Genomic DNA, 23694 nt, shown 5'->3' with positions numbered 1-23694 from the left:
CGGATGGCCCCGCCTCATCTCAGGGTGACCCTCCCCGGGGTCGGCCAACTGCTTTGAAAAGTTTTATGGTCGCATCTCGAGGGCCTTCAGTGCGATCACTTAGGTCGCTCGAAAGTTCTTCAGCTCCCTCCAGAGTTCTACAGCGGGTGTACTATTTCTAAAAAGAATGGAGTTCGTGAACAGCAATCTGGTGGACAGCTGGAACAAGGCACTGGTCATGAGGCACAACAAACAATATTTTTATTTGTATTGTCTGTGAAGAAGGCAGAATTCCCTTCAGCTATCTCTTGGCACCCATCCAGAAGCGCGAGTACTTTAAATGTGGTTATCTGGGGCTTCCGGGCTAGCTGTTTCTACAAATATTCAGTTATTATAAAGCAGCTAGCATTTGCTACGCATGCTTTGTAAGAGGCTCACGTTCAGATGGTAAGGAGCCAGAGACAGCTCTCTTCCAAACTCACTTTATTATTTTTTTAAGGGAGATTTTTGCTATAGGGCACCCGCACTTGTCAGAAAGAGCAAGACAGAAAAAGGAAGATCACCCCACAGGATGGATGACAACGTGCAATCCCTTCTCCTCCATTCTCCTCTTGTCTCCTCCATTCTCCTCTTGGCACCTTGGGCATCCAAGAACACGCTCCTGGCTTTAAGTCTCCAGATCTGGCACTCCAACCGTGGTCAATTACGTGGGAGTCCAGTGACATAACCATTATGCCATCTGCTGATCCCAGCCAAACTCACTTGATTCTAACCAGTCTATGAAAGTGGTGAGGTAGGAGCGATGTCTTTATCCGCTTTACAAATGAGGAAATTAAGGTTCGGTGAGCTAATGTGCCTCTCAGTATTGAAGGTAAAGGCTACCCACTCTGGTAAAGGTTAGACAGTTTACTAGGAAAATACAGGAACAGAAGGCCCCAAGGCCCTAGTGGACTTCAGACTTAAAAGTATTTAATTTACCTTTTTTTGAGCTGTAAAATGAATACTTGAGTTTTCCAAAGCCATGGATACTGGGTTCCCTTGAACCCAGCTCTGGACAAACGGTCTGTAGGAACAATGCAGAGAAGAATACAGTAACCAATAGGAGAGTCTGAACCTACATAAACATTCACCCCCAATGGAATGATGTGATGTGATGTGCTGGAGTTAAGGATTGGCTGAACCCTGTCTCTATTAGATAACGCCTAATTTAAATAGAGTCTAGTGGTCACTAGTGTAAAGAATGTTGGCAACCACCACAACTCTTAAATTTTAAGTTTTTCTTTAGATTTTGATTCTAAGGACCCCTCCTTTCTTGAAACTGGATTTCCCTGAAGTGTGCCATAGAGAAGTCTTTTATGTTTATTAACCTTTTAGTTGCCTTTCCTTACTCCTCTTCCTGTATCCTTTAGCTGCTGGGTTTCTTTAGTATTTCCTCTTTCTTTTTTTTTAATCTTTTGTTAAAAATTTTTCCAGAGGGTATATGCACTTGCCAGAGACAGAGGGAAAGTGTGAAAGCACCCCCCACCATGGGCCATGGTCAGACCCAGTTTCTTCTCCATCTCTCCCTCTTTTGGGGATTTTCTGCAAGCACGCCTACGCACAAGCACTACTTGGGTGAATGTTTCAAGCCTTCAGGTCTAGGACTCCACACAATGAGTCATGTGAGATCCAGCTGCCTTTAACCACCTTACCACTAGCTAGAACACTATTTCTACCTTCTAATGCTCTTCTCATCTTACTCTTTACCTGTCTTTCCCTGGGACACTTGTTTAAAAATATATACCTATTTTTAAAATACCTTTAGTATACCCTATACCCTAACAACTCTCTTGTAAACCCCATATCCATGTAACTGTATATACCCCCACCCAGATATTCAATATCATGTTGGACCATAAACTCAACAAGCCCAAACAAAACAAAACTCAAGTCCAAACTTTTGTGTCATGAGCGCATTAGCATCATTAAATTAGAAGAAATACAATCAGTCTTACACCAATAAGCTGTAGGTTTTTCATAGACACCTTTATCAAGTTGAGGAATGTCCTTTTTACTTCTATTTTGCTGAGAGTTTTTATTAAGAATGAATATTGGGGATGGCAAGTGGCACAGTGGTTAAGGGTGCTGGGCTCCCACATGGCTGACCACAGTTCAAGTCCTGGACCTGGTGACTTCCTTTTTCACTTTCCATCTCTCTCTGGTCAAATTTAAATAAATAAAATAAAATAGGGACCAGCAGTTAGAGTAATGGCTATGTTGCTGAATGCCCATGTAGTCAACCGTGGTTCGAGTCCTAGACCCAGTGGATTAAACTCACACCGGGAACGTGTGCATGCGTGCCCAAAATCCCGAGAGGAGAATGGAAGAGAAGGGATTGCGGCATGGCCATCCCCCCTGGGGGGTGATTTCTTGCTTTCTCTCTCTCTCTTTCTACTCTTTCTCTCTCTCTCTTTCTAGTGAGTGGATGCACCCTATAGTAAAAACCTCTCCTAAATTAATTAATTAATTAATTAATTTTAAAAATAATTCTTTTAAAAAAACCAAAACATTTTTTAAAAAGTATTGTTTGCAATTTTTTTTCTACGGTTATTGAGATGTCTATACAAGGGGTTTTTTTGGTTTTGTTTTTTTGCTGTTTCAGTTAGTTAATGTGATGAATTACAATCATTGATTTTTTGTTTTAGTGGGGAGAGGCTTTTGCTATAGGGTGCATGCACTCGCCAGAAAGACAGAGACAGACAGAAAGCAAGAAATCACCCCTGGGGGGATGGCCACACTGCAATCTCTTCTCCTTCATTCTCTTCTTGGGATCTGCACACGTGCCCCGCGTGAGTTTAAGCCACCGGGTCCGGGACTCGAACTGTGGTCCACTACATGGGAGTTCAGTGACAGCCATTATACTATGTGCTGGTCCCAACATTCATTGATTTTTGAATGTTAAACGTTAAACTAGCCCGAGCCCTGCATTCTTGGAATAAACATCAAGAAATCATTATGTATTTATACACACACACACACACACACACACATACACACACACGATTGTTTGCTAAACTTTCAGTTTAATGCTTTGTATTTATGTTCATGAGGAATATTGGTTCATAGTTTCTGCTAATGATTTTGACTGATTTTGGTAAGAGTAATATTGCCCTCAAAGAATAAATTGAGAGTGTATATATTAATAAAATTATTATTTTTGGAAGACCTGATGAAGAATTGATTTTCTTTTTTTTGAGAGAGAGTTTTTTTTGCTATAGGCTATTTGGGCTCCCCAGAGAGACAGAGACAGAAAGCATGAAATCACCCCCCAGGAGGATGGCTATGCCACAATCCCTTCTCCTTCATCTTCCTCTTGTGATTTTGACCACACATGCACAAATACTAAGGATGAGTTTTAAGCCACCAGATCCAGGACTAGAACCAGAGTCAACTACATGGGAGAACATTACACCATCTTATGGTCCCAGTTTTCTTTCTTTCTTAAATGTTTGGTACCATTTACCAATAAAAACATCTGGATCTAGAGTTTTCCTAATGCGGAGGATTTTAACTATAAATTCCATTTTTTCGCCTTTTTGAGATATATATAGAGAAGAAAAGGAAAAGAACGGTAGGTATTTTTAAGAGGGTCTTTGCTGTGTTGTCATCCTCCTGCCCCAGCTTCCCAATTATCTAGGATTATAGGAGGGAGGGGCATAATCATGTGTTCAGATTGAGTTGGGACCCAAACCTGGCCTTCTCTGTGGCTTCCAGCCACCCAACTGGTAACACTACCTGTGTGCCACCACAGCTGTACCAAAATTCCATTTCAAAAAATAGGTGTAGGAGAGCTAGCAGGTGGTGTGATGGTTGAGGCACCAGACTCACACATGGCTGACTGAGGTTCGAGTCCCAGACCTTGCAGCTTGCATTCTCTCTCTCTCTCTCTCTCTCTCTCTGGTGAGTGTGCATACCCTATAGCAAATTAAAATAATAATGATGATACATAAAAATTAAATAATCCTCTAAAAAAATACATTTAGGGCTATTCAGGTTTTACATTTTCTCTTAAATGAGCTTTGGAAATATGTCTTTGAAGGAACTTGTCCATTCTACCTAAATTGTCAGACTTATAGGCATACAGTTGTTTATAATTTTTCCTTATCATCCTTTTAATATCTAGAACTTGGGGTGATATTAACTTTCTTATTCCTGATATTGGTTATTTCTGCTTTTCCTCTATTCTTTATCAGTCTGGCTAACGATTTACCAATTTTACTGCTGTTCTCAAAAAAATCAGCACTTAGTTTTATTTATTTTCTCTATTTGGATGCTTTTATTTCATTGATTTTCACTTTGATCTTTATTTCCTTTTTTTAAAAAAAATTGTAACAGAGTGTATGTACTCACTGGAGAAAGAAAGAAAAAGTGAGAATTCACCTTCCATCCCCAGGGGATAGCCATCCTGCAATCCCGTTAGCCTATTTGTGTCTTTATATTTTTAATTTGTATTTGATTTTTAAATAATTACTTTATTTAAGTTTATTTTAATTTGACTAGAGAGGGACAGAGTGAGAGAGAGAGAGAAGGAAAGTGAGAAAGCAAGCCTCCACATCCAGGCCTTGAACCATGGTCAGCCATGTGGGAGTCCAGCGCCCTTAACCACCATGCTACCTGTCAGCCCTTTATAGTTAAGGTGTTTCTTTGAATGGACACACCGCAATCCCTTCTCCTCTCTTCTCCTCATGGGATCTTAGGCACACACACACAGGCACCCAGCATGAGTTTAAGCCACCAGGTCCAGGGCTTGAACCACAGTCGACTACATGGGAGTCCATTGACATAGCTATTATGCCAACTGCTGGTCCCTCATGTCCAATATCTTGATATCATTGCTTTAAATGTTTTGAGTTTTTCATTTTTGTTGTTGCTTCATGCAAGAGGGCAAGTGTAGTCCCTGTTACTCCATCTTTGGTAGCAGAAATCTGGAAGCCTCTTTCAATGATTATTTGAGGCATCTTAAACCTATAAGGTCCTCTTTCTCTTTTAGGTATTTTTGTTAAAGGTAAACTTTGCCCTGAATTCAGAACAACTCAGGTTGCATTAAATAGTGATCCTGATTTTTTAAATGTAACTGAATCATTAGTTTTGGAGATCAACATATTTCTCAAGATACACTTGATAAAATGGACAGAAATTATACGTGATTCTTCAGATTTGGCATGCAGCATGTCATAAGATATTTATTTTAGGTATAACCCATGATCATCTTATTTTATCTCTCAAATATTTAACTTTCCCACTTTCCATTAACAAAAAAACTGACTTTCAAACTTACAAAAAAAATTAGCTGCCAACTCAAAATGTGGTAAGAGCGGTACCAGCAGTTAGTGTAATGGCTATGTCGCTGGACTCCCACGTAGTTGACCGCGGTTCGAGTCCCGGACCCGGTGGCTTAAAACTCACGCCGGGCGCGTGTGCGTGCGTGCCCAAGGTCCCAAGAGAAGAATGGAGGAGAAGGGATTGTGGCGTGGCCATCCCCCCTGGGGGGTGATTTCTTGCTTTTTCTCTCTCTGTCTCTCTCTGTCTGTCTGGCGAGCGCACGCGCCCTATTAGCAAAAACCTCTCCAAAAAAGGGAAAAAAAAAATGTAGTAAGAGGTGCACACAAGTGTGTGTGTGTGCTAAAGAAAGCAGTGCCCACTGGGGCAGGGAGTGAGAAATCACCTTCCAAGGGGAATGGCCCCTAATCCCTCTCCTCAGTTCTCCTCTTGGAATTTTGGGCATGCACGTACACATGCCCAATGTGTTTGTCAAGCTACCAGGTCCAGGATTAGAACCACAGTTGGCCATGTAGGATCCAACACCTCAACCACCACGCCTCCTTCTGTCCCAAGATCTGCACAGTTTTTTTTTATTCTTTTAGGGTGTTCTATGAGTTTGAAAGGTAACCAAAAATTATCCTACAATACAAATTTGATCATATGTCCTTCGCTCAGAATCTTCTTACTGTGTTCCCATTACTCTCAGGATAAACTCCTAACTTCTACCATTGCTTATTGGCTACTGAGGTTTGCCTGGCCCCTGTTTACCTTGCAGCCTGCTCTCTTACCACAGCCTCCTTCATTCTGCTTTCTAGCCACGTGAATCTGCTTCGGTTCCTTAAACATCGTGTGTTCTCTCTCTTTATTGCCAGAGGAAACATGCACTCACCAGAGAAAGAAAGCAACCCCCAGTGCATATGGTTTTGCTACAATCCTTTCTTCTCTTCACTATCCCATCAGGATTTGGGGACTTGAGGGCTGGGGTCAACAGATGGTGCAGAGGTTAGGGCAGCTGGATCACATAGGCCAACTTCCTGGTTTAAGTCTCAGACCCAGTGGCTTAAAAATCATACCAGCTGCATGTACATGCGTGCCCCAAATCCTGAGAGAGAATGGAGGCGAGAGGACACCAGTGTGACCATCCCTCGTGAAGGGTGACTTCTCACTTTCCCTCTCTCTTTTTCTCTCTGTCCTCTGTCTCTCTCTGGTGAGTGCAAATGCCCTATAACAAAACAAAACAAACAAACATACAAAAAGATTTAGAGATTTTCTGTTTTTCAAGCTGCCAGGCCAGGACTGGAACTATAGTTGGCTCTGTGGGATCCGGTCCCCAACACATAGTACTTAACTGCTACCTTATGGAGCCAGTGTGTTCTGGCTTGCCTCAGGCTTTTAGCACATAAATATCTTATGTCTGAAAATATTTATTTCCCTTCCCCGCAACTTCAAAGTCTTGGATTAGATGTCTCTTCCTCTTTTGTGCTCCTACAATTCTTTCCCCTTCATTACTACTCACCCTCTATGGAATTTTGTCTCTGTCCACACAGAGGGCCTGAAAGCAGTATCTAGTAGCAACGAGCAAACCCAGCACCCACACACTAGTTTCTAAATTCCATTCTCCAGTGAGAGGAACCAGGCTTCTTGGAAAACAGCTGATTTCAGAATCAATGCAGGGACAGGGTAACTAGGAACAACTCTTTGTATCAGAAAAAAAGGAAATACCCAAAGAATAATGAAGATATGTCAGAAAGACACAGAAGTCAACTTTAAAGAGTTTTTACTGGGCAAATGTGGAGCAATATATCAAAATAAACAGTAAACATTACATCCACTGAGTCAGTTATGAATCCATCAGCCTATGCCAACATAAATAAATGTATGATTAAATGGGGAGAAGAAAAAGCTCTCATAATGGAATGTCAACTAACAAATGTAGAAAGAATAACTAGATTTAAGAATCATCATTTTGTAACTAAAGTGATAATTCATAAAAATAATTAACTCAAGTACAATAATGGATGGTAAAACCCAGTGTGTGAAATTTGGGTGAGGAACAGGTTTTACTAACATCAGATCTTAAAGTATCTCCCCACAAAATAATTATTAATTATACAAGGAAGGATGATAACTTTACAGCAAGGACACCTAAAAAAGCCACCTTACTCAAGTGATCGAAGTTAACATCACCAGGCATGGAATAAACCAATATGTCACCAGTGGATGCCACAGATGAGCACAGGTTACTTCCACGGTGTCTCCCTACAGTACACAATCTGATCTAATCATGAATACACTATAGACAAACCCAAATGCAAGCTCATCCCACAAAATGACCACTCTGTAATTGTTTCACTTTCTATTGCTAGGCAACAAAAACCCTAAACTTAGTCACTTAAAACAATGGGGCTGGCAGGTGGCGTAGTGGTTAGGGGCGCTGGACTCCCACATGGCTGACTACAGTTCAAGTCCTGGACCTGGTGGCTTCACTTTCTCTCTCTCTCTCTCACTTTCTCACTTTCCCCTCTCTCTGATCAGTCCCCAAGTTTTAAAAATAATAATAATAAATAAAGTTAAATAAAATAATTCTTTTTTAAAAACAAAGAACAACACTATTTTACTGCCATTTGGGTAGGGTTCTACAGGGGCAGATTTTCTCGGCTCTATTGTGCCAGCTGGTACAGCCCCAAGGTGGCTCCTAGGACTCAGTTTGAGATGCTCAAAGGCTGGAGCTGGAATGATCTGATGGTTTTCTCACTCTCATCTCTGACACCGGGGCTGCAGCACTCCAACAGCTGAGGGCTGGAACAGCTGTGGCCCTTCCAGCCACCCTTCCCTATGTGGTCTATCACAAGTACGTCTGGATAACTAGATTTCCTATATGTCAGCTCAAGACTCCCAGGAAGAGAGAGAGAAATAAAGTCAGGTAGAAGATGCATGGCATTTTCTAAACTAGCCTTAGAAGTTCACAGGTTTACTTCCCTGCCTTCTATCACTGAATGAATCACATGATGGGCCCAGATTTAAGGAGAGGGTTATGAAAGTGGGGAACTGGAACTGTAGTGCAATGTTTGGGAATAAAATCAGCAACAGTATCTCTCTCTCTCTCTTTTTTTAAAAAGAATTATTTATTTATTTAATTCCACTTGTTATTATAATTAATATTATTATTTAAATTTGACCAGAGAGAGACAGAAAGAGAGAGAGAGAGAGATGGAGAAAGGGAAAAACAAGAAAGCAAACCACTGGGTCTGGGACTCCAACCACAATCAGCCATGTGGGAATCCAGTGCCTTTAACCACCACGCCACCTGCTGACTCCACCAACAGTATCTTAAAAGATGAAGATCCAAGGACTGAGGAATTATTCCAGATTGAAGGAGACAAGAGATGTGACAGCTGGGTAAGACCCTGGGCTGTATCCTTTCGCTGTAAAGACTGTTATTGGGACAGTTGGAAAAACCTGAATGGTTGTTCGGCAAAGGGTAAATGGAATTTCTTTATATTATTTCAACTTTGCTATAGGTTTGAAATCACATGAAAAAATTTAAAGGTAAAGCATGGAATTTAATCGTCTAAAAAACTTATGGATAATCCTTTCCAGAATCAAGTAATGGTCATGTAATAAAAATAAATACCTGGCCTAGCTGTGGTGACACAAGCAGTAGAGCACCGTAGAATAGTGTTGGAGCCATATGGAGGGGCCGTGTTCACTTCCAAAGACCAACTTGAACACACTGGGCACTGAAGCATGTACCTGTAATCCTAGCTATTAAAGCAGGCCACTGAATGTTATAATCATTATTATATTTTCAGGGGCTGGCAGGTGGCATGGTGGATAGAGGCATCAGATTCCCACATCGCTGACTATGGTTCGAGTCCCGTACCTTGTGGCTTGCTTTCTTGTTTTCCCTTTCTGTCTCTATGTCTCTACCTGATCAAATTAAAGAATAATAACAGGGGCCAGCAGGTGGCGTGGTTAAGGGCACTGGACTCCCACATGGCCAACAGTGGTTCAAGTCCCAGACCTGGCATCTTGCTTTCTCTCTCTCTCTCTCTCTCTGTCCCTCTCCAGACAAATTAAAATAAACAAGTAAATAAAATAATTCTTTAAAAAATAAAAAAAAATAACAAATGGAATTAAATAAATAACTTTAAATAACTAAATAAATTTTTTAAAATTATATTTTCATTGATTATGCCTGATAAATGCAGTGTGATATCCAGTAAATATTGTATTATGGTACTGGGAAATTCATAACTTATTTTTCTATGCAAAAAATGTGTCATTGACTTTCTGGATGACCCAATATATTTACAGTGCTCTGATTATCCCAAATATGCTCTCAAACTTGGTCACCTTCTCTTAGAGCCAAATTGTCATGGTAAGAGATGATTCAGTCAAGTCTAGTCCCTTGTTCATGTCTAGGAAAAAAAGGAATACAGCATTTGGTGTCTTGTCAGTGAAAACTCGATAATCTCAGTGACACAGAAATGACTTCATACTTGTGGTGGTGGTGACGGTGGTGGCAATAGTCTTGGTAACATGGATAGAAGTAATGGGCAGTAGTAAACCTGGGCACATTGTGTGCCAGTGCACAACTCTCAATTATTTACAGATATTCATTCGTTTAATCCTTACAATAATCCTAAAAGAGAGATAGTATTTTTATTTTTTTATTTATTTATCTATTTATTTATTGGAGAGGTTTTTGCCATAGGGCGCATGCACTCGCCAGACAACAGAGAGAGACAGAGAGACAGAAAGCGAGAAATCACCCCCCTGGGGGGATGGCCACGCTGCAATCCCTGCTCCTCCATTCTTCTCTCAGGATCTTGGGCACGCACGCACACGCGCCTGGCGTGAGTTTTAAGCCACCAGGTCCGTGACGCAAACTGCGGTCGACTACATGGGAGTCCAGCAACATAGCCATTACACCAACTGCTGGTCCCTATTTTTTTTAATTTTTTACCAGAGGGCATGTATGCTTGCAGCAGAAAGAGAGAGAGAGAGAGAGAGAAGGAAAGTGAGAAAGCACCCTTCATGGAGGATGGCCACATCACAGTCCTTCCTATATTTCTCCCTCTTTTCAGGATTTTTGACAGGCATACACATGAACCCAGCAGGTCGAGGACTCACTGGTTCACTGGTCAGCCGTGTAGAATCCAATCACCTTAACCACCAGGTCACAGGCTGGCCTGTGATAGGTAGTATTATTATCCCCTGGTCACATTTTATGATTGAGAAGACTGAGAAAAACAAATTAGTTTAAGGTCATACAACCAGTAAACAATATGACTGAAATTATTGTTCATTAAACACTTAAATATACTTTGCCAGACAATTGCTGAAGGCACTAGTGTCACTGGGCACATTTTAAACCAAAGCAACTGTGCTATTGATATTATCGTGGTTTCTTCTTTTACAATGCTATGATTTTGATGAATTTTTGAATCAGTTATCCTTGACAAAATTTATAACCAATGCACTGGGAGTCCCCCCTTTTTTTTTAATTGTGGGAAAAAGCATTCAAAATTTACCATCTTAAACATTTTCAAATATACACTTAAGTATATGCTTACATAAAAACCTGTATGTAAAGAGCTATAGTGACTTCATTCGTAACCACCCAAAACAGAAACAATTGAAATGTCCTCCAACTGGTGAGTGGAATGGACTATTACAAAGAAAAAAAGGGAAAAAGACAAAGGGGTCTGAAATATCAATACATGCGACAACGGGGATGACTCTAAGTGCATTAAGCTGACTGAAAAGAAACCACATTCAAAGGCTGCATATCATATGATTCCATTTGTATTACATTTTGGAAGAGGCAAAGCTATGGGGAAAGAAAGATCTGTGGTTGGCTGAGACTGGGAGATGACTTCAAATGGGCACAAGGGAAGTGAGAGGCTGACTTCAAATGGGCACAAGAGAAGTGTAGAGAGGGATAGAACTGTTTCATATCTTGACTGTGGTGGTGGTTATCCAATCACACATTTGCCAAAACTCATAAAACGGTAGAACTGAAAGAGTCCATTTTACTAGATGTAAATTATACCTCAGTAAATCTAAGCTCTCCTCTGATATTTTTTTTTTTTTAATCTGGGAAGTATAGACTATACATATCAGATGACAGTGAACTGACTGGAAAACCAGCAAGGAAATAAACAACCGGACAGAGGTACAGGAAGGAGCCACTAGATGGTAGTATTAAATTTGTGATAGAACCCAGGATAAACTTGAAGCTAAGAGAGCACAGTTCTATAGACATGAACTCAAAACCTTCTCATTTGGGTCAGCCATCAGAGCATCTTGTTTTGATGTTGTACTCATGTCCAGTCTTTATATCTTATTTTTGAGAACTGTAACATCAACTCATAAGAAAAATAACTTTTAAGTGTAATTTTTCTTTTATGAAAGAGAGAGAGAGACAGACAGGGACTGCTAACAGGGTCTTTTCAGGACATAGTCATCCCCACAGACTTCCAGCCACCCAGGGTCATGGATACACCCATGGCTGTACCAGAAATCAAACCAGGGGCTTCTGATGTGGCTCTAGTACCATGTGGTGGGGCCCTACCACCTGTTCCACTAGAGTTGGGTCAAAAGTGTGTGTGTGTATATAATGTCCTCCTTAAAAAATATACAGTAACATCACATTTCTTGCATAAATTGGTGTAGACTAACAAGTTTAGCAAGACAAAGGGTCATTGAGGGGCAAGCAGATGCAATTAATCAGTTGAAGTATAAAGTGGTACAGATACTTTTGTTGGACTATTTGCCAATTTTTTTTTTTTTTTAATTTGCCAAAAGACACATGCACTCAGCAGAAACAGAGAGAAAGAAGGAATAGGAGAAAGTACCCCTCAGTGGGATGTGGTCATGCTGCAATCTTTTCTCCTCCATTGCTCTATCCTGCCAGGATTTGATTTGTCAGTATTATCACATTTTACACGTACATTTTCACCCAGTGATTTTGTATGTGTATGCATGTATGTACATATGCAATATTATATGTGTGTGTGTGTGTGTATATATAAGCAAAAGTTATTTTAAATCAATAATTTTGAAATAATTATTTCATTTAACTTTATTTATTTTAATTTGACTAGAGAGAGAAAGAGGGAGAGAAAGAAAGAGAAAGTGGGAAAGCCAGGTCAGGGACTCAAACAGTGGTAGGCCAATGTGGGAGACCAATGCCTTTAGCTAACTCGCCACCTGCTAGCTATATGTAATTTTAAAAAATTATTTATTTAATTAACTCTATTTGTTATTAGTTTTTAAATTTTACCAGAGACAAAGGGAAAGCAAGAAAGCAAGCTGCCAGGTCCAGGACTTGAACCACAGTTAGCCATGTGAGAATCCAGCACCTTTAACCACCTGCTGGCTCCATACATAATTTTTTAAAGAGATTTTTGCTATAGGATATGTACTCTCATTGGAGAGACAGAAAGAGACAGAGAGACTGAAAGTGAGAAATCACCTTCTGGGGGGTTGGGGGTGGAGGGGGGGATGGTCATGCTGCAATGGCCATGCCGCAATGCTTTCTCTTCCATTCTCTTCTCAGGATTTTGGGCATGCATGCACATGCTCCCAGTGTGAGTTTCAAGCTGCTGGGTCCAGGACTTGAACCGTGGTCAGTCATGTGAGAGTCCAGTGATGTAACCACTACTCCATCTGCTGGTCCCTATACATAATTTTTTCACAATATGGATTTTCCATAAACTTTGAAGACCCTTCTGATGCATATAATGTGTTTGTGTATATTTGTTTTGGTACTGGCAAAACAAACCAATCATCAAACTAGAAAGAATTTTAATGATCATCAATATGGAACTGGTTGATAAATTTCAGCAAGTACATACAATGGACTCAGGCCTAGAGTGAACCCTGTGTTCACTCTTATCCAGGCCTGGGCAATAGAGGATGGGATGAATTGGGGTTGGGGTTGTTGAAGGAAAGAAAGGGTCATGGCTACTATCATAAGAGCTTTGTTGGGCAGAGTCCTCATTAATGAATTAATACTACCATAAATAAGGTTTACATGATCAGCCTGTGGCGTGATGGTAGACGTGACTAGATCTCACATGGATAACTACACGGTTTGGGTCCCAGACCCAGTTACTCAAACAAGTGTGTTTGTGTGCCCAAGTTCCCGAAAAGGGGGAGAAACGGAGAAGAGATTCCGGCAAAATAAGTAAGTAGGTAAGGCTTGCAAGAGTAATTTCACTCCATTCTGCTCTTCTGTCATGTGAGGAACAGTGTTCCTCCCCTCCAAAGGAAGCAATACTCAAGACACTATCTTGGGAGTAGAGACTGTGCCCTTACCAGACATTAACACTGCCCACACTGTGATCCTGAACTTCACAGCCTGTAAAACTGTGAGAAGTAATTTTATTCTACATAAATTATCCAGTCTGTGGTATTTTTAAAAATTTGCTGTAGGGTGTGTGCATTTGCTGGAGAGAAAAAGAGAAAGTGAGAAAGCACCCCCTTTTGGGGGGGAGGGCGGGAGGAAGAAATGGTCACGCTAGCAACCCCTTCTCCATTCTCCTCTCGGGATTTTGGGCACACACACACACACACACACACCTGGTGTGTTTTTCAACCTTCTGTGTCTGGAACTGGAACTGTGCAGTAGGCCATGTGAGATCCAGCTGCCTTAATCACTGGTCCTCTGGCTGGCCCTGTGGTATTTTTTAATAGGAGTGCAAAACAAACTAAAACAATATAAATCAGGGTAGACAAATTTCCCAAAGAAAAGGGAAAATAATAGTAACAAGAAAATATAGGAGGCATGGAGAATGAACAAAGAATGGTTGTTTATGACAGTACTGTCATAGTGGTAGTGACAGTTGTTTCACACTCTCTGAAGGACACCCAGGGACTGGTGGGGATGGGTTCCCAGGTTTGTAAAAAAGTGTCTTGGAAGACCACCATGGGACCAGCAGATGGCGTAATTGTTACATTGCTGGACTCCCATGTAGTTGACAGCAGTTCAAGTCCTAGACCTGGCAGCTTAAAACTCAAGCCAGGCGCATGTGCATTCATGCCCAAAATCCCAAGAGGAAAATGGAAAAGAAGGAATTGCAGTGTGGCCATTCCCCCAAGGGGTTATTTCTCACTTTCTGTCTCTGTCTCTCCAGTGAGTACATGCTCCCTATAGCAAAAAAAAAAAAAAACTCTAAAAATTTTTTAAAAAGCAGCAGCCTTACCATGAAGTTTTGTGATGAAGCAACACCAATCTTGGCGTAGTTTAGTGATGAAGACTGGTCTCTGCTCCATGTGTTGCCAGAGAGGGTGGCTCAACTTGAACTGGAAGATTCACTTCCAAGACAGCTTGTACACAAGGCTGGCAATTTGGTGCTGCTGCTGAGAGCTGCAGGCTATCCTTTCCTGATAGTCCTTTCCTCAGTGCATAGGACCCAGCTCCAAGACTATCCAAGAGACAGGAAATAGAAACTGCCAGGTTAAGACCTGGTCCTGGAAATTAAACCAGCATCACCTCAGCTGTATTTTATTGTTTAGTCAAAGAGCTTAGATTCAAGGGAAAAGGCACCTCTCAGAGAGAAATAGAGGTCATGTTTTCAAATGTCACATCGGGTTGAGAGAAAGCAATTTCAGTTACTTATAGATTCTCTATAAAGCCTTGAAGGTTTGGATTTGGAATATACATTATTTATGACTGCCTGGCATTACCTTACACTGTCATCTACACCTTACTTAAACCAAGCTTGTACCACACTCCACATCAGAGTTTCTCGACCAATCCCTCACTCCCAAAGTGTTTTGGTCACAATCCAGCTCCTGGGGGCTGGACAGTAGCACAGTAGTGATGTCGCATTCTGTGAGATTGACCCACAGAAGAGTTCTGGGTTTACATCTGACAACATCCCCCAAAAAGCTAGACATACGTGCACCCACAATTTAGGGTGGGCTGAAGCTAGGGCTAGGTCATGGGGATCCTACTGGGATGTCTCTCTCTCTCTCTCTCTCTCGGAAGAAATAAGGGGATAACCTGACCTGGAAGATTGGTCTCTTTTTGGTGCAGTTATATTAGTTGAATATCAGCTCTGGATAGCCATGTAGTGAAAAAAGTCATAAAGAATGATAACAATCATAAATATTACAAAATATTTAAGAGCTATTTTGTATTTGGTATCCTAGTCAGTCTAGGCCTAACCAGGAGAATAAATCTTGAGGATCAGTTTGGTCTACTTAGTTAACCGATTTCCTTTAACAGAAATTTTGGTGGCTGGCAGGTGGCATGGTGGTTAAGGGTGCTTGCTGGACTCCCACATGGCCAAATGGGGTTCAAGTCCTGGACCTGGCAGCTTGCTTTCTCACCTTTTCTCTCTCTCTCTCTCACTCTATACATCTCTGATCAAATTAAAAGAAATAAAGTTAAATAAACGAATTCTTTAAAAAAATTTTTTTAATATTATTTTTTAATCAGAAAAACCAGACACCTTAATTATTGTATGAATTGTTTTGCTGGCCTACTAATAATCAAAGGCAACTTTATTGTTTTGGACTCTTTTGACAATATATTTATATTTGTCTTTGGTATTGCTTAACCTTTATTTGTGTCATAGTGTGATCCTATGTTTCAATTTAGAATGTTATAGCAGGTGATCAGCAGATTGCTTAATGTTTATGTCGCTGAACTCCCATATAGTCGACCATAGTTTGAGTCCCAGACTCATTAACTTAAAACTCATGATGAGCGCATGTGTGTGTGGGCCTAAAATCCTGAGAGGAGACTGGAGAAGGCATTGTGATGTGGGCATTCCCCAGGGTGGTGATTCCTCACTTTCTGTCTCTCTGTCTCTGTCTTTCCAGTGCCCTATAGCAAAAAAAAATCTCTCTTAAAAAAAAAATAATAAAATAAAAGAATGTTATAGCGAGAATAGAATCTGTGTCCTAGACTCCTCCTAGAAGCTTACTGGGCTTTTAAAAACAATGAATTACTGAAAGGTTTGGTTTGAATACTTAGAAAGACAGAATGACATGTCCAAACTACTAGTCATAGTTGATATGATAAGTATGTTAAGGCATATGAATGCCTAAAAATAGTCATGAGGAATACTATTGAGGAGACACAAATTTTTTGTTCATAGTAACCCATTGATACCACTTACTGTATGGACTTAGTTGGTTAGAATACCTAGATAAATTTTGTTCCAATTTCTGAATATCTAAAAAAAAGTTCATTTAAAAAATTTATTGTTTTAGGTTTTTGCCATAGGACATGTATATCCACCATTGAAAGACAGAGAGAGGGAAAGCAGAAATCACACCCCAGGGGGGATGGCCATGCCACAGTCCCTTCTCCTCCATTCCCATCTTAGGATTTTGGGACACACACATATGAGCCTGACGTGATTTACAAGCCACCAGGTCTGCGGCTCAAATTGCAGTCAGCCAAGTGGAAGTTCAGAACCTTAACCATCAGCCACCTGCTAGCCATGAAAATATATATATATATTTTTGAGAGGTTTTTGCTGTAGGGCATGTGCGCTCACCAGATAAACAGAGAGAGACGGAGAGACAGAAAGCGAGAAATCACCCCCCAGGGGGGATGGCCGTGCCGCAATCCCTTCTCCTCCATTCTCCTCTCCGGATCTTGGGCACACACGCACATGCACCCGTTGTGAGTTTAAGCTGCCAAGTCTGGGACTTGAACTGCGGTTGACTATGTGGGAGTCCAGCGACATAGTCATTATGCTAACTGCTGGTCCTGAAAATATTTCTTTTTATTCTTGCTGTCCCTAGGATTTCTTTTGAGGTGCTAGGAAATATCAGTAAGAGTAACTAGTTATCATTATTAGAGGTCAGCAGTACAAAGAATAGCAGATGTGTCAGGGCTAATATGAATTACAGATATAATAATATAACCACAGTTATAAATTGATATATGACTATATATGCATAACTACAGTGAATAATAACTATAGTAATAACCGATAGGATTCAGGGGCTAGATAACAAAGCAACGAATGTGATAATTCAAGAAATTTGTAATATGCTGTTATCCTTCCATTTTAAACTCTACTTAAGTCAGAATTTACCATTTTCTTCATGAAAATTTCTCTATAAAACTCTTATGACTTGCAGATCATTCCATATAATTTTTTTAAACGACCCAAGAAAAAATTTCCTGAAATGGAAATTTGTATTTAAACAGAATGAAATGGTTCACTGATTCCCAGGCTTTAAAATATGTCTGCCAATTCTTTGATTCTCCCCTTGAATGTAGGCTGGACCGAGTGACGTGCTTGTGATGAATAGAATATGGTGGAAGTGACAGCATGTAACTTTTGAGACTGTGTCGAAAGCCACTGTAACTTTCTCCTGTTCTTTCTCTTGAATCACTGACTCTGGGATAAGCCAGCAGTCATGTCAGAAAAACACCCAAGTAACTCTAAAGAGAGGCTCACGTGATAAGGAACAAAAACATGTGACTGAGCCATCTTGCAAGTGCATCCCCCAGCCCCAGTGAAGTGTTCAAGTGAGCATAGTCCTGGCTGACATCTTAGCTGACCATCCAACTAAGCGACTTCTGAGTTCTTAACCAGCAGAAACTGTGAGATAATGTGTTTGTTGTTTGAAGGTTCTAAGTTTTGGAGCAATATGTAATGCAGCAATAGAAAGCAATATACCCAGGATGGATAGAGTTTAAAAAAAAAAAAAAAAAAGACACACCTAGAAATTAAGGAAAAAACCTTAAAGACATCAATCAGAAAGAACAAGCTAATTATAAAATAAAGTAAGTCAAATGAAACTTTTTATTAATAGTAGAAACTGGAAGTTAATTACAATTTTTACAAGATTTCATTTACCAATATGATTTTCAAATATAATGGAAGAAATTCTCTAACCATATAAAAATAGAATTATGCAGCAATAAAAAACAATAAACCCAGGATGGATAGAGTTTATAAAAAAAAAAAAAAAAAAGACACACCTAGAAATTAAGGAAAAAACCTTAAAGACATCAATCAGAAAGAACAAGCTAATTATAAAATAAAGTAAGTCAAATGAAACTTTTTATTAATAGTAGAAACTGGAAGTTAATTACAATTTTTACAAGATTTCATTTACCAATATGATTTTCAAATATAATGGAAGAAATTCTCTAACCATATAAAAATAGAATAGAATTAAATCATGATGAAGGCATAATCTTAGAGGTCAGATTAAGGGTACGGAAAAGACTATTTTGCCATATGTAAACTTAAACAGATGATGGAGACAGTATGAATGAACATTTGTAATATGTGCTATAAAATAAATCTTGAAATAGAAATAATTTCTGCATACATACCATGAGCTTAGAATTACTTTCTAATACATAATTCATCATTTGACAATTTACTTGTAACTTACTATGCATATTGTTTTAGTTCATTTTGAGCTGCTGTAACACAATACCAAAGACTGGGTAATTTATCATGAACAAAAATGTATTGGCTCATGATTCTGGAGACCGGGAAGTCAAAGATTGTGTGGCTGGTATCTGGTGAGGGTCTTAGTGCTGTTATCACCTTGTGGTGAAAGGCAGAAAGCAGAAAGAAAGCAAGAGTGGGTCAAACTCACCCTTTTATAAGGAACCCATGCCTGTGATAACAAATCCTCTTCTATAATAACGAACTCACTCCTGAAATAATGGCATTCATTGATAATGAGGGAATCTGCATAATTACATTACCTTAGAAGGGTCACACCTTCTTTTTTTCCCCTTCTGGTTTCTGTCAGAGGGCATGTGTGCTCACTGAGAGGGAAAAAAGAGAGATACAGAAAGAGGGGAAGTGAGAAATCACTTCCATGGGGAGAAGGCCATGCTGTAATCCCTATTCCTCCTTTCTGCTCTTGGGATTTGGGGCATGCAAATACACGAGCCTGGCATGATTTTTTGCTGCTGGGTCCAGGACTCCAACTGTGGTCAGACATGTGGAAGTCCAGTGCATTAACCACAATGCCACCTGCTGGTCCCAAAGTCATATCTCTTAATGCTATTACAATGGTGATTAAGTTTCCAACACACACTTTGGGGTAGGGAGACCACATAAACCACAGCACTTTAAAAATAAAAATTTCAGGGGACCAGCAGTTGGCATAGTGGCTATGTCACTGGACTCCCACGTAGTTGACCGCAATTCGAGTCCCAGACCCGGTGGCTTAAACTCTTGCCGGGTGTGTGTGCATGTGTTCCTAAAATCCCGAGAAGAGAATGGAGGAGAAAGGACTGCAGCATGGTCATCCTCCCTGGGGGGGTGGGGGGGGTGATTTCTCACTTTCTGTCTCTCTGCCTCTCTTTCTGGTGAGTGCATGCACCCTATAGCAAAATCTTTTAAATAAATAAATAAATATTTCAGGGCACAGTAGTAATGCACTGCTCAAGTGATGCTGGACCCATTTGGAAGATCACTGGTTCATTTTCCCAGTCAACCTATACATGCCAGGCATGTGTTCTCATGATTCTGACTGTATAGGAAGGCTGAGGGGTGGGAGGATCATGGTGTGGAAGCTTATTGTGTTTGTCTTCCTCTTTCTCTCATGTAAAAAGAAAAAAATTAAAACTTTTATTAAAAAAAAAAAAGTGTCAGGCTCAATGTGGGAATGCAATGATGGAAGCCACATGGCTGACCATGGGTTCAGATTCCAAGGTTGGCCTGAGAACACACACAGCTACCCAAGATCTTCAGGAGTTACAGGGCCAGGGAAAGGGGATTACAGCATGACAAGAAAGTCCACGTTGATAGTGCTTTCTCTTCCTCTTCCATTGCACACATATTTCCTATCATTAAAAACATTCATTAAATTCATCAAATTCTGAAGCCTACAAATAGAACTTAAGAACTATCACTTTTCAAAGAGTTACCGAAGATTTCCTGAAATGTTGCATAAAATTAGTTTCAGAAGTGTAATGTTTCTATAGCTTCCAGTCTAAATTTGAGATTGCATTAAAAAGGTTTTTAACTTTTTTCTTTTTTTGTTTTGTTACAGGGTACTTGTACTTGCAGGGGGTGGGGAAAGAAATTACCACCCAGTGGGAATGGTCACCTGCAATCCCTTCTCCTTCATTGTCTCTCGATTTTGGGCATGCATGCACACATGCCCAGCATGTTTTTTGAGCTACTGGGTTAGGACTCAAACTGCATAGCCAGTCATGTAAGATCCAACCACCTTAACCAACTGCCATGCCACCTGGATGGCCCAGCATTTAACTTTTATATACAATCTTCAATGTTCATATTCAGGAAACCCACCATCTTTCCTCAGCAATTTTGAGATGTAATGTGCAGAAGCTGGAATAGTTTTGAGTTGCCTGCTAGAAAAGACCTACGTTGCCATGAACGCATTGTTAGGGGTGATAGCCATGTGGGATCCAACTGCCTTAACTATCATTCTATCAGCTGGCTCTAAACAATTTACATATATATTTGTATATACAATATTATTTTCCAATGGATAATAATTAAATACCAAAAGCAAGAAATTTATAATTAGGAGCCGGCAGTTGGCATGTGGTTAAGGGCCCTGGATTCCCACATGGCTGACCCATGGTTTGAGTCCTGGACCTGGTGGCTTGCTCTCTTACATTCCCTCTCTCTTGCTCTGTCCCTCTCTGGTCAAATTAAAATAAATAAATAAATACATTTAAATAAAAATAATTCTTTTCTTAAAAAAAAGGAACAATTGGGACCAGCAGTTAGCGTAATGGCTATGTCGCAGGACTCCCATGTAGTCAACTGTGGTTTGAGTCCCAGAACCAGTGTCTTAAAACTCACGCCAGGCGCGTGTGTATGCGTGCCCAAGATCCCGAGAGGAGAATGGAGGAGAAGGGATTGCGGTGTGGCCATCTCCCCTGGGGAGTGATTTCTCGCTTTCTGTCTCTCTGTCTGTCCGGCGAGCACACATGCTCTATAGCAAAAACTTCTCAAAAAAAAAAATTTAAAAAAAGGAACAATTGACATCTATTGATACTATATTATCAACTTAGATAGATCTCTAGAACGTTATACTGAGTGAAAAAAGCTGATCTCAAATGTTACATATAAGAAGACTTGAAAAAGTTCATGTAAAAATAGAAGTATGAGTTCATACTGGTACAAAAAGAAAAAATGTAATCCATATTTTTTTTTCCGTAATATATACTTTCTAAGAATTCTTGGAGAACCTTTAGTACTGTATGATTCCATTCATATAATATTCTTGAAATGACATAAATATAGGCACAGGGAACATATTAGTTATTGCCAGAGAACAGATGAGGAGTGGGGACTGGTGTAAATATAAAGGTGTGCTATAGAGGGACAGCACTATAAAAGGGACCATATATACAATTAGTGTATGTAAAACTGGTGAACTCTGAGAAACATTAAAATATTTCACAGATGTCAATTTCCTGCTTTTGATACTGTACTATAGTTATGTGTAAGATGTTATCATTGGGGGAAGTTGCTGAAGTGTTTGCAATTTCTTGTGAATCTATAATTATTTCCCAATAAAGAGTGAAAGAAAAAATAAAGAAGAAAATAAAATATTTGCATATGTTTAAACATACACACACACACTGAGGCGAACAGGTGGCATGGTGGTTCAGGTGGCTGGACTCCCAATATGTCCAACTGGGGTTCAAGCCCCAATCCCAGCAGCTTAAAAATCACACCAGGAATGTGTGTATGCATGCTCATAATCCCAAGAGGAGAAGGGACTGTTGTGTGACCCTCTGTCCAAGGGGGTGATTTCTCACTTTCCCTCTCTATGTCTCTCTCCGAGGAGTATACATCCACTATGACAAAAACCTATAAAATAAAAACAAAAATCATACACACATATACACACCTACTGACTGTGCATGAATTTACAGATTACTTCCTTTAATTCTACAACCCTGAAATAGATGTGATGAACTCTACATTCTCAAAATTGAACCCAAGGTTAAGTAATTTGTCCAAGACATAACTACAGTTAGGGGCACATTATGAATCCAGGACAATCGAAACCCTACCCATAGGTGTTTTCATTGAATCCTAATTGGTCTTCCTTAAATGACACTGTTCTTTCTGTAAGCTATTCTCTTTAACAAAGATTGAAGAACTTACGATTGACATTTTCCGTTGTTTAAAGGAAATTAATCAGACTCTCAAATTCCTGTGAAGGAAGGAAGGAAATGGTTAGAAGAATCAGCTATGGGAGGGGGCCAGCAAGTTGCGGTGGTTAAGTGCACTGGACTCCCACATGGACAACTAACTGCTGTTCCCATTGGCTTGCTTTCTCAGTTTCTCTCTCTCTTTCTCACTCTGCCCCTTTCTGGTCAAATTATATGTAAACATATATATATAAAGACAGACAGACAGACAGGGACCAGCAGGTGGTGTGGTAGTTAAGGACGCTAGACTCCCACATGGCCAACCCTGATTCCAGTCCTGGACCTGGTGGCTTGCTTTCTCACTTTCCCTCTCTCTCACTCCTCTGTCCCCCTCTGGTCAAATTAAAATAAAGAAATAAATAAGGTTAAATAAAGTAATTCTTAAAAAATGAAGTTAAAATAATTCTAAAAAATAAAGTTAAATAATTCTTTAAAAAAGAATCAGCTATGGAAGTAAATATAAAGGTAGCCTATGCATAAAGTAAAAAATCAAGGCAAAATTTATTCTCTAAAGTTCAATAAAATATATTATTAATACCATCACATGTTAACAGTGACGTGTGCAAATTCCACAACCTAGGACTAAGTAAAATTCTTGGAAACCGGTCTCTTGGTCATCACTAAAACACTAAATCTAATTGCTAAGCATTTTCAGCTCCAAGAGCTTGCAGTACTTTGCCAAGAACCCTAAGAATGGAGACATACTTAACGTGCAAACCGGTGATGGCAGCAGAGCGGTGCCTTACACCTTTTACAGTAGCGCAAAAGAAGAAAGGTAATGAGGTTTACGATGAGCCAACTAATCCAACGGAATTACAGTTGGTCACCAGGTTCCCCGACGCTTCTTCCACAACGGTGGGAAAACGGAATACAGAGAAATCTGGCCTCTCTTGAGCGTCTCATTCGGTCTAGCAATGTGTAGACGCATGCGCTTCTCTCTTGAGCAGTTCATTCGGTCTACCGATACGTAGACGCATGCGCTTCTCCCACTGTCAGGCTTTTTTTTCTACCCGTTTGAGCGCACGAAGTGACCTTGCCTCCGTACGGAAGCTTCCTAAATTTCTGTCCTTCTCATCGTTTTCTGCACACTCAAAAAAGAGGCAACACTGCAACATTTCCAACCTAAACTCTGGGCACTGCCCTTCCACAGCACACCAACAAGGACTCCTGCACCTCACACTCCGCCTGGTAGTTTCGCCTGACGGCTGACCTGGGACTGGCGCAACCTGCAGTCACGTGGCCGTGCGGGGCCAATC

General features: G+C 40.2%; 1 protein-coding gene and 1 long non-coding RNA gene across 4 annotated transcripts in view; both read right to left on the bottom strand.

Annotated features, from left to right (window-relative positions):
- GMPS (guanosine monophosphate synthase) overlaps positions 1 to 1042 on the bottom strand; it is a 49731-nt gene extending 48689 nt beyond the window's left edge. Inside the window, exon 1 of the mRNA XM_006149766.1 lies at positions 958 to 1042. Within this exon, the coding sequence (XP_006149828.1) occupies positions 958 to 1002 (45 nt within the window). The 5' untranslated portion in view covers positions 1003 to 1042. The remainder of the gene's footprint in view (positions 1 to 957) is intronic.
- An 8594-nt stretch (positions 1043 to 9636) lies between these two features.
- On the bottom strand, positions 9637 to 23654 carry LOC114008001 (uncharacterized). Of its 3 annotated transcripts, XR_003549570.1 has the most exons (4): positions 23144 to 23654; positions 22392 to 22440; positions 14496 to 14717; positions 9637 to 9701 (listed from the first exon to the last, which is right to left on the bottom strand). It is a non-coding gene; the product is annotated as an uncharacterized LOC114008001 (long non-coding RNA). The 3 variants fall into 3 exon arrangements; XR_003549571.1 differs by lacking the exon at positions 14496 to 14717; XR_003549569.1 differs by lacking the exons at positions 9637 to 9701; positions 14496 to 14717 and adding an exon at positions 18445 to 19054.
- Between the last annotated feature and the right edge of the window lie 40 nt (positions 23655 to 23694).

Source organism: Tupaia chinensis, unplaced genomic scaffold (assembly GCF_000334495.1).
Source record: "Tupaia chinensis unplaced genomic scaffold, TupChi_1.0 Scaffold000272_1, whole genome shotgun sequence".
Lineage (NCBI taxonomy): Eukaryota > Metazoa > Chordata > Mammalia > Scandentia > Tupaiidae > Tupaia > Tupaia belangeri.
Note: the sequence above shows the minus strand (reverse complement) of the source record. Positions and strands in the feature narration are given on the sequence as shown.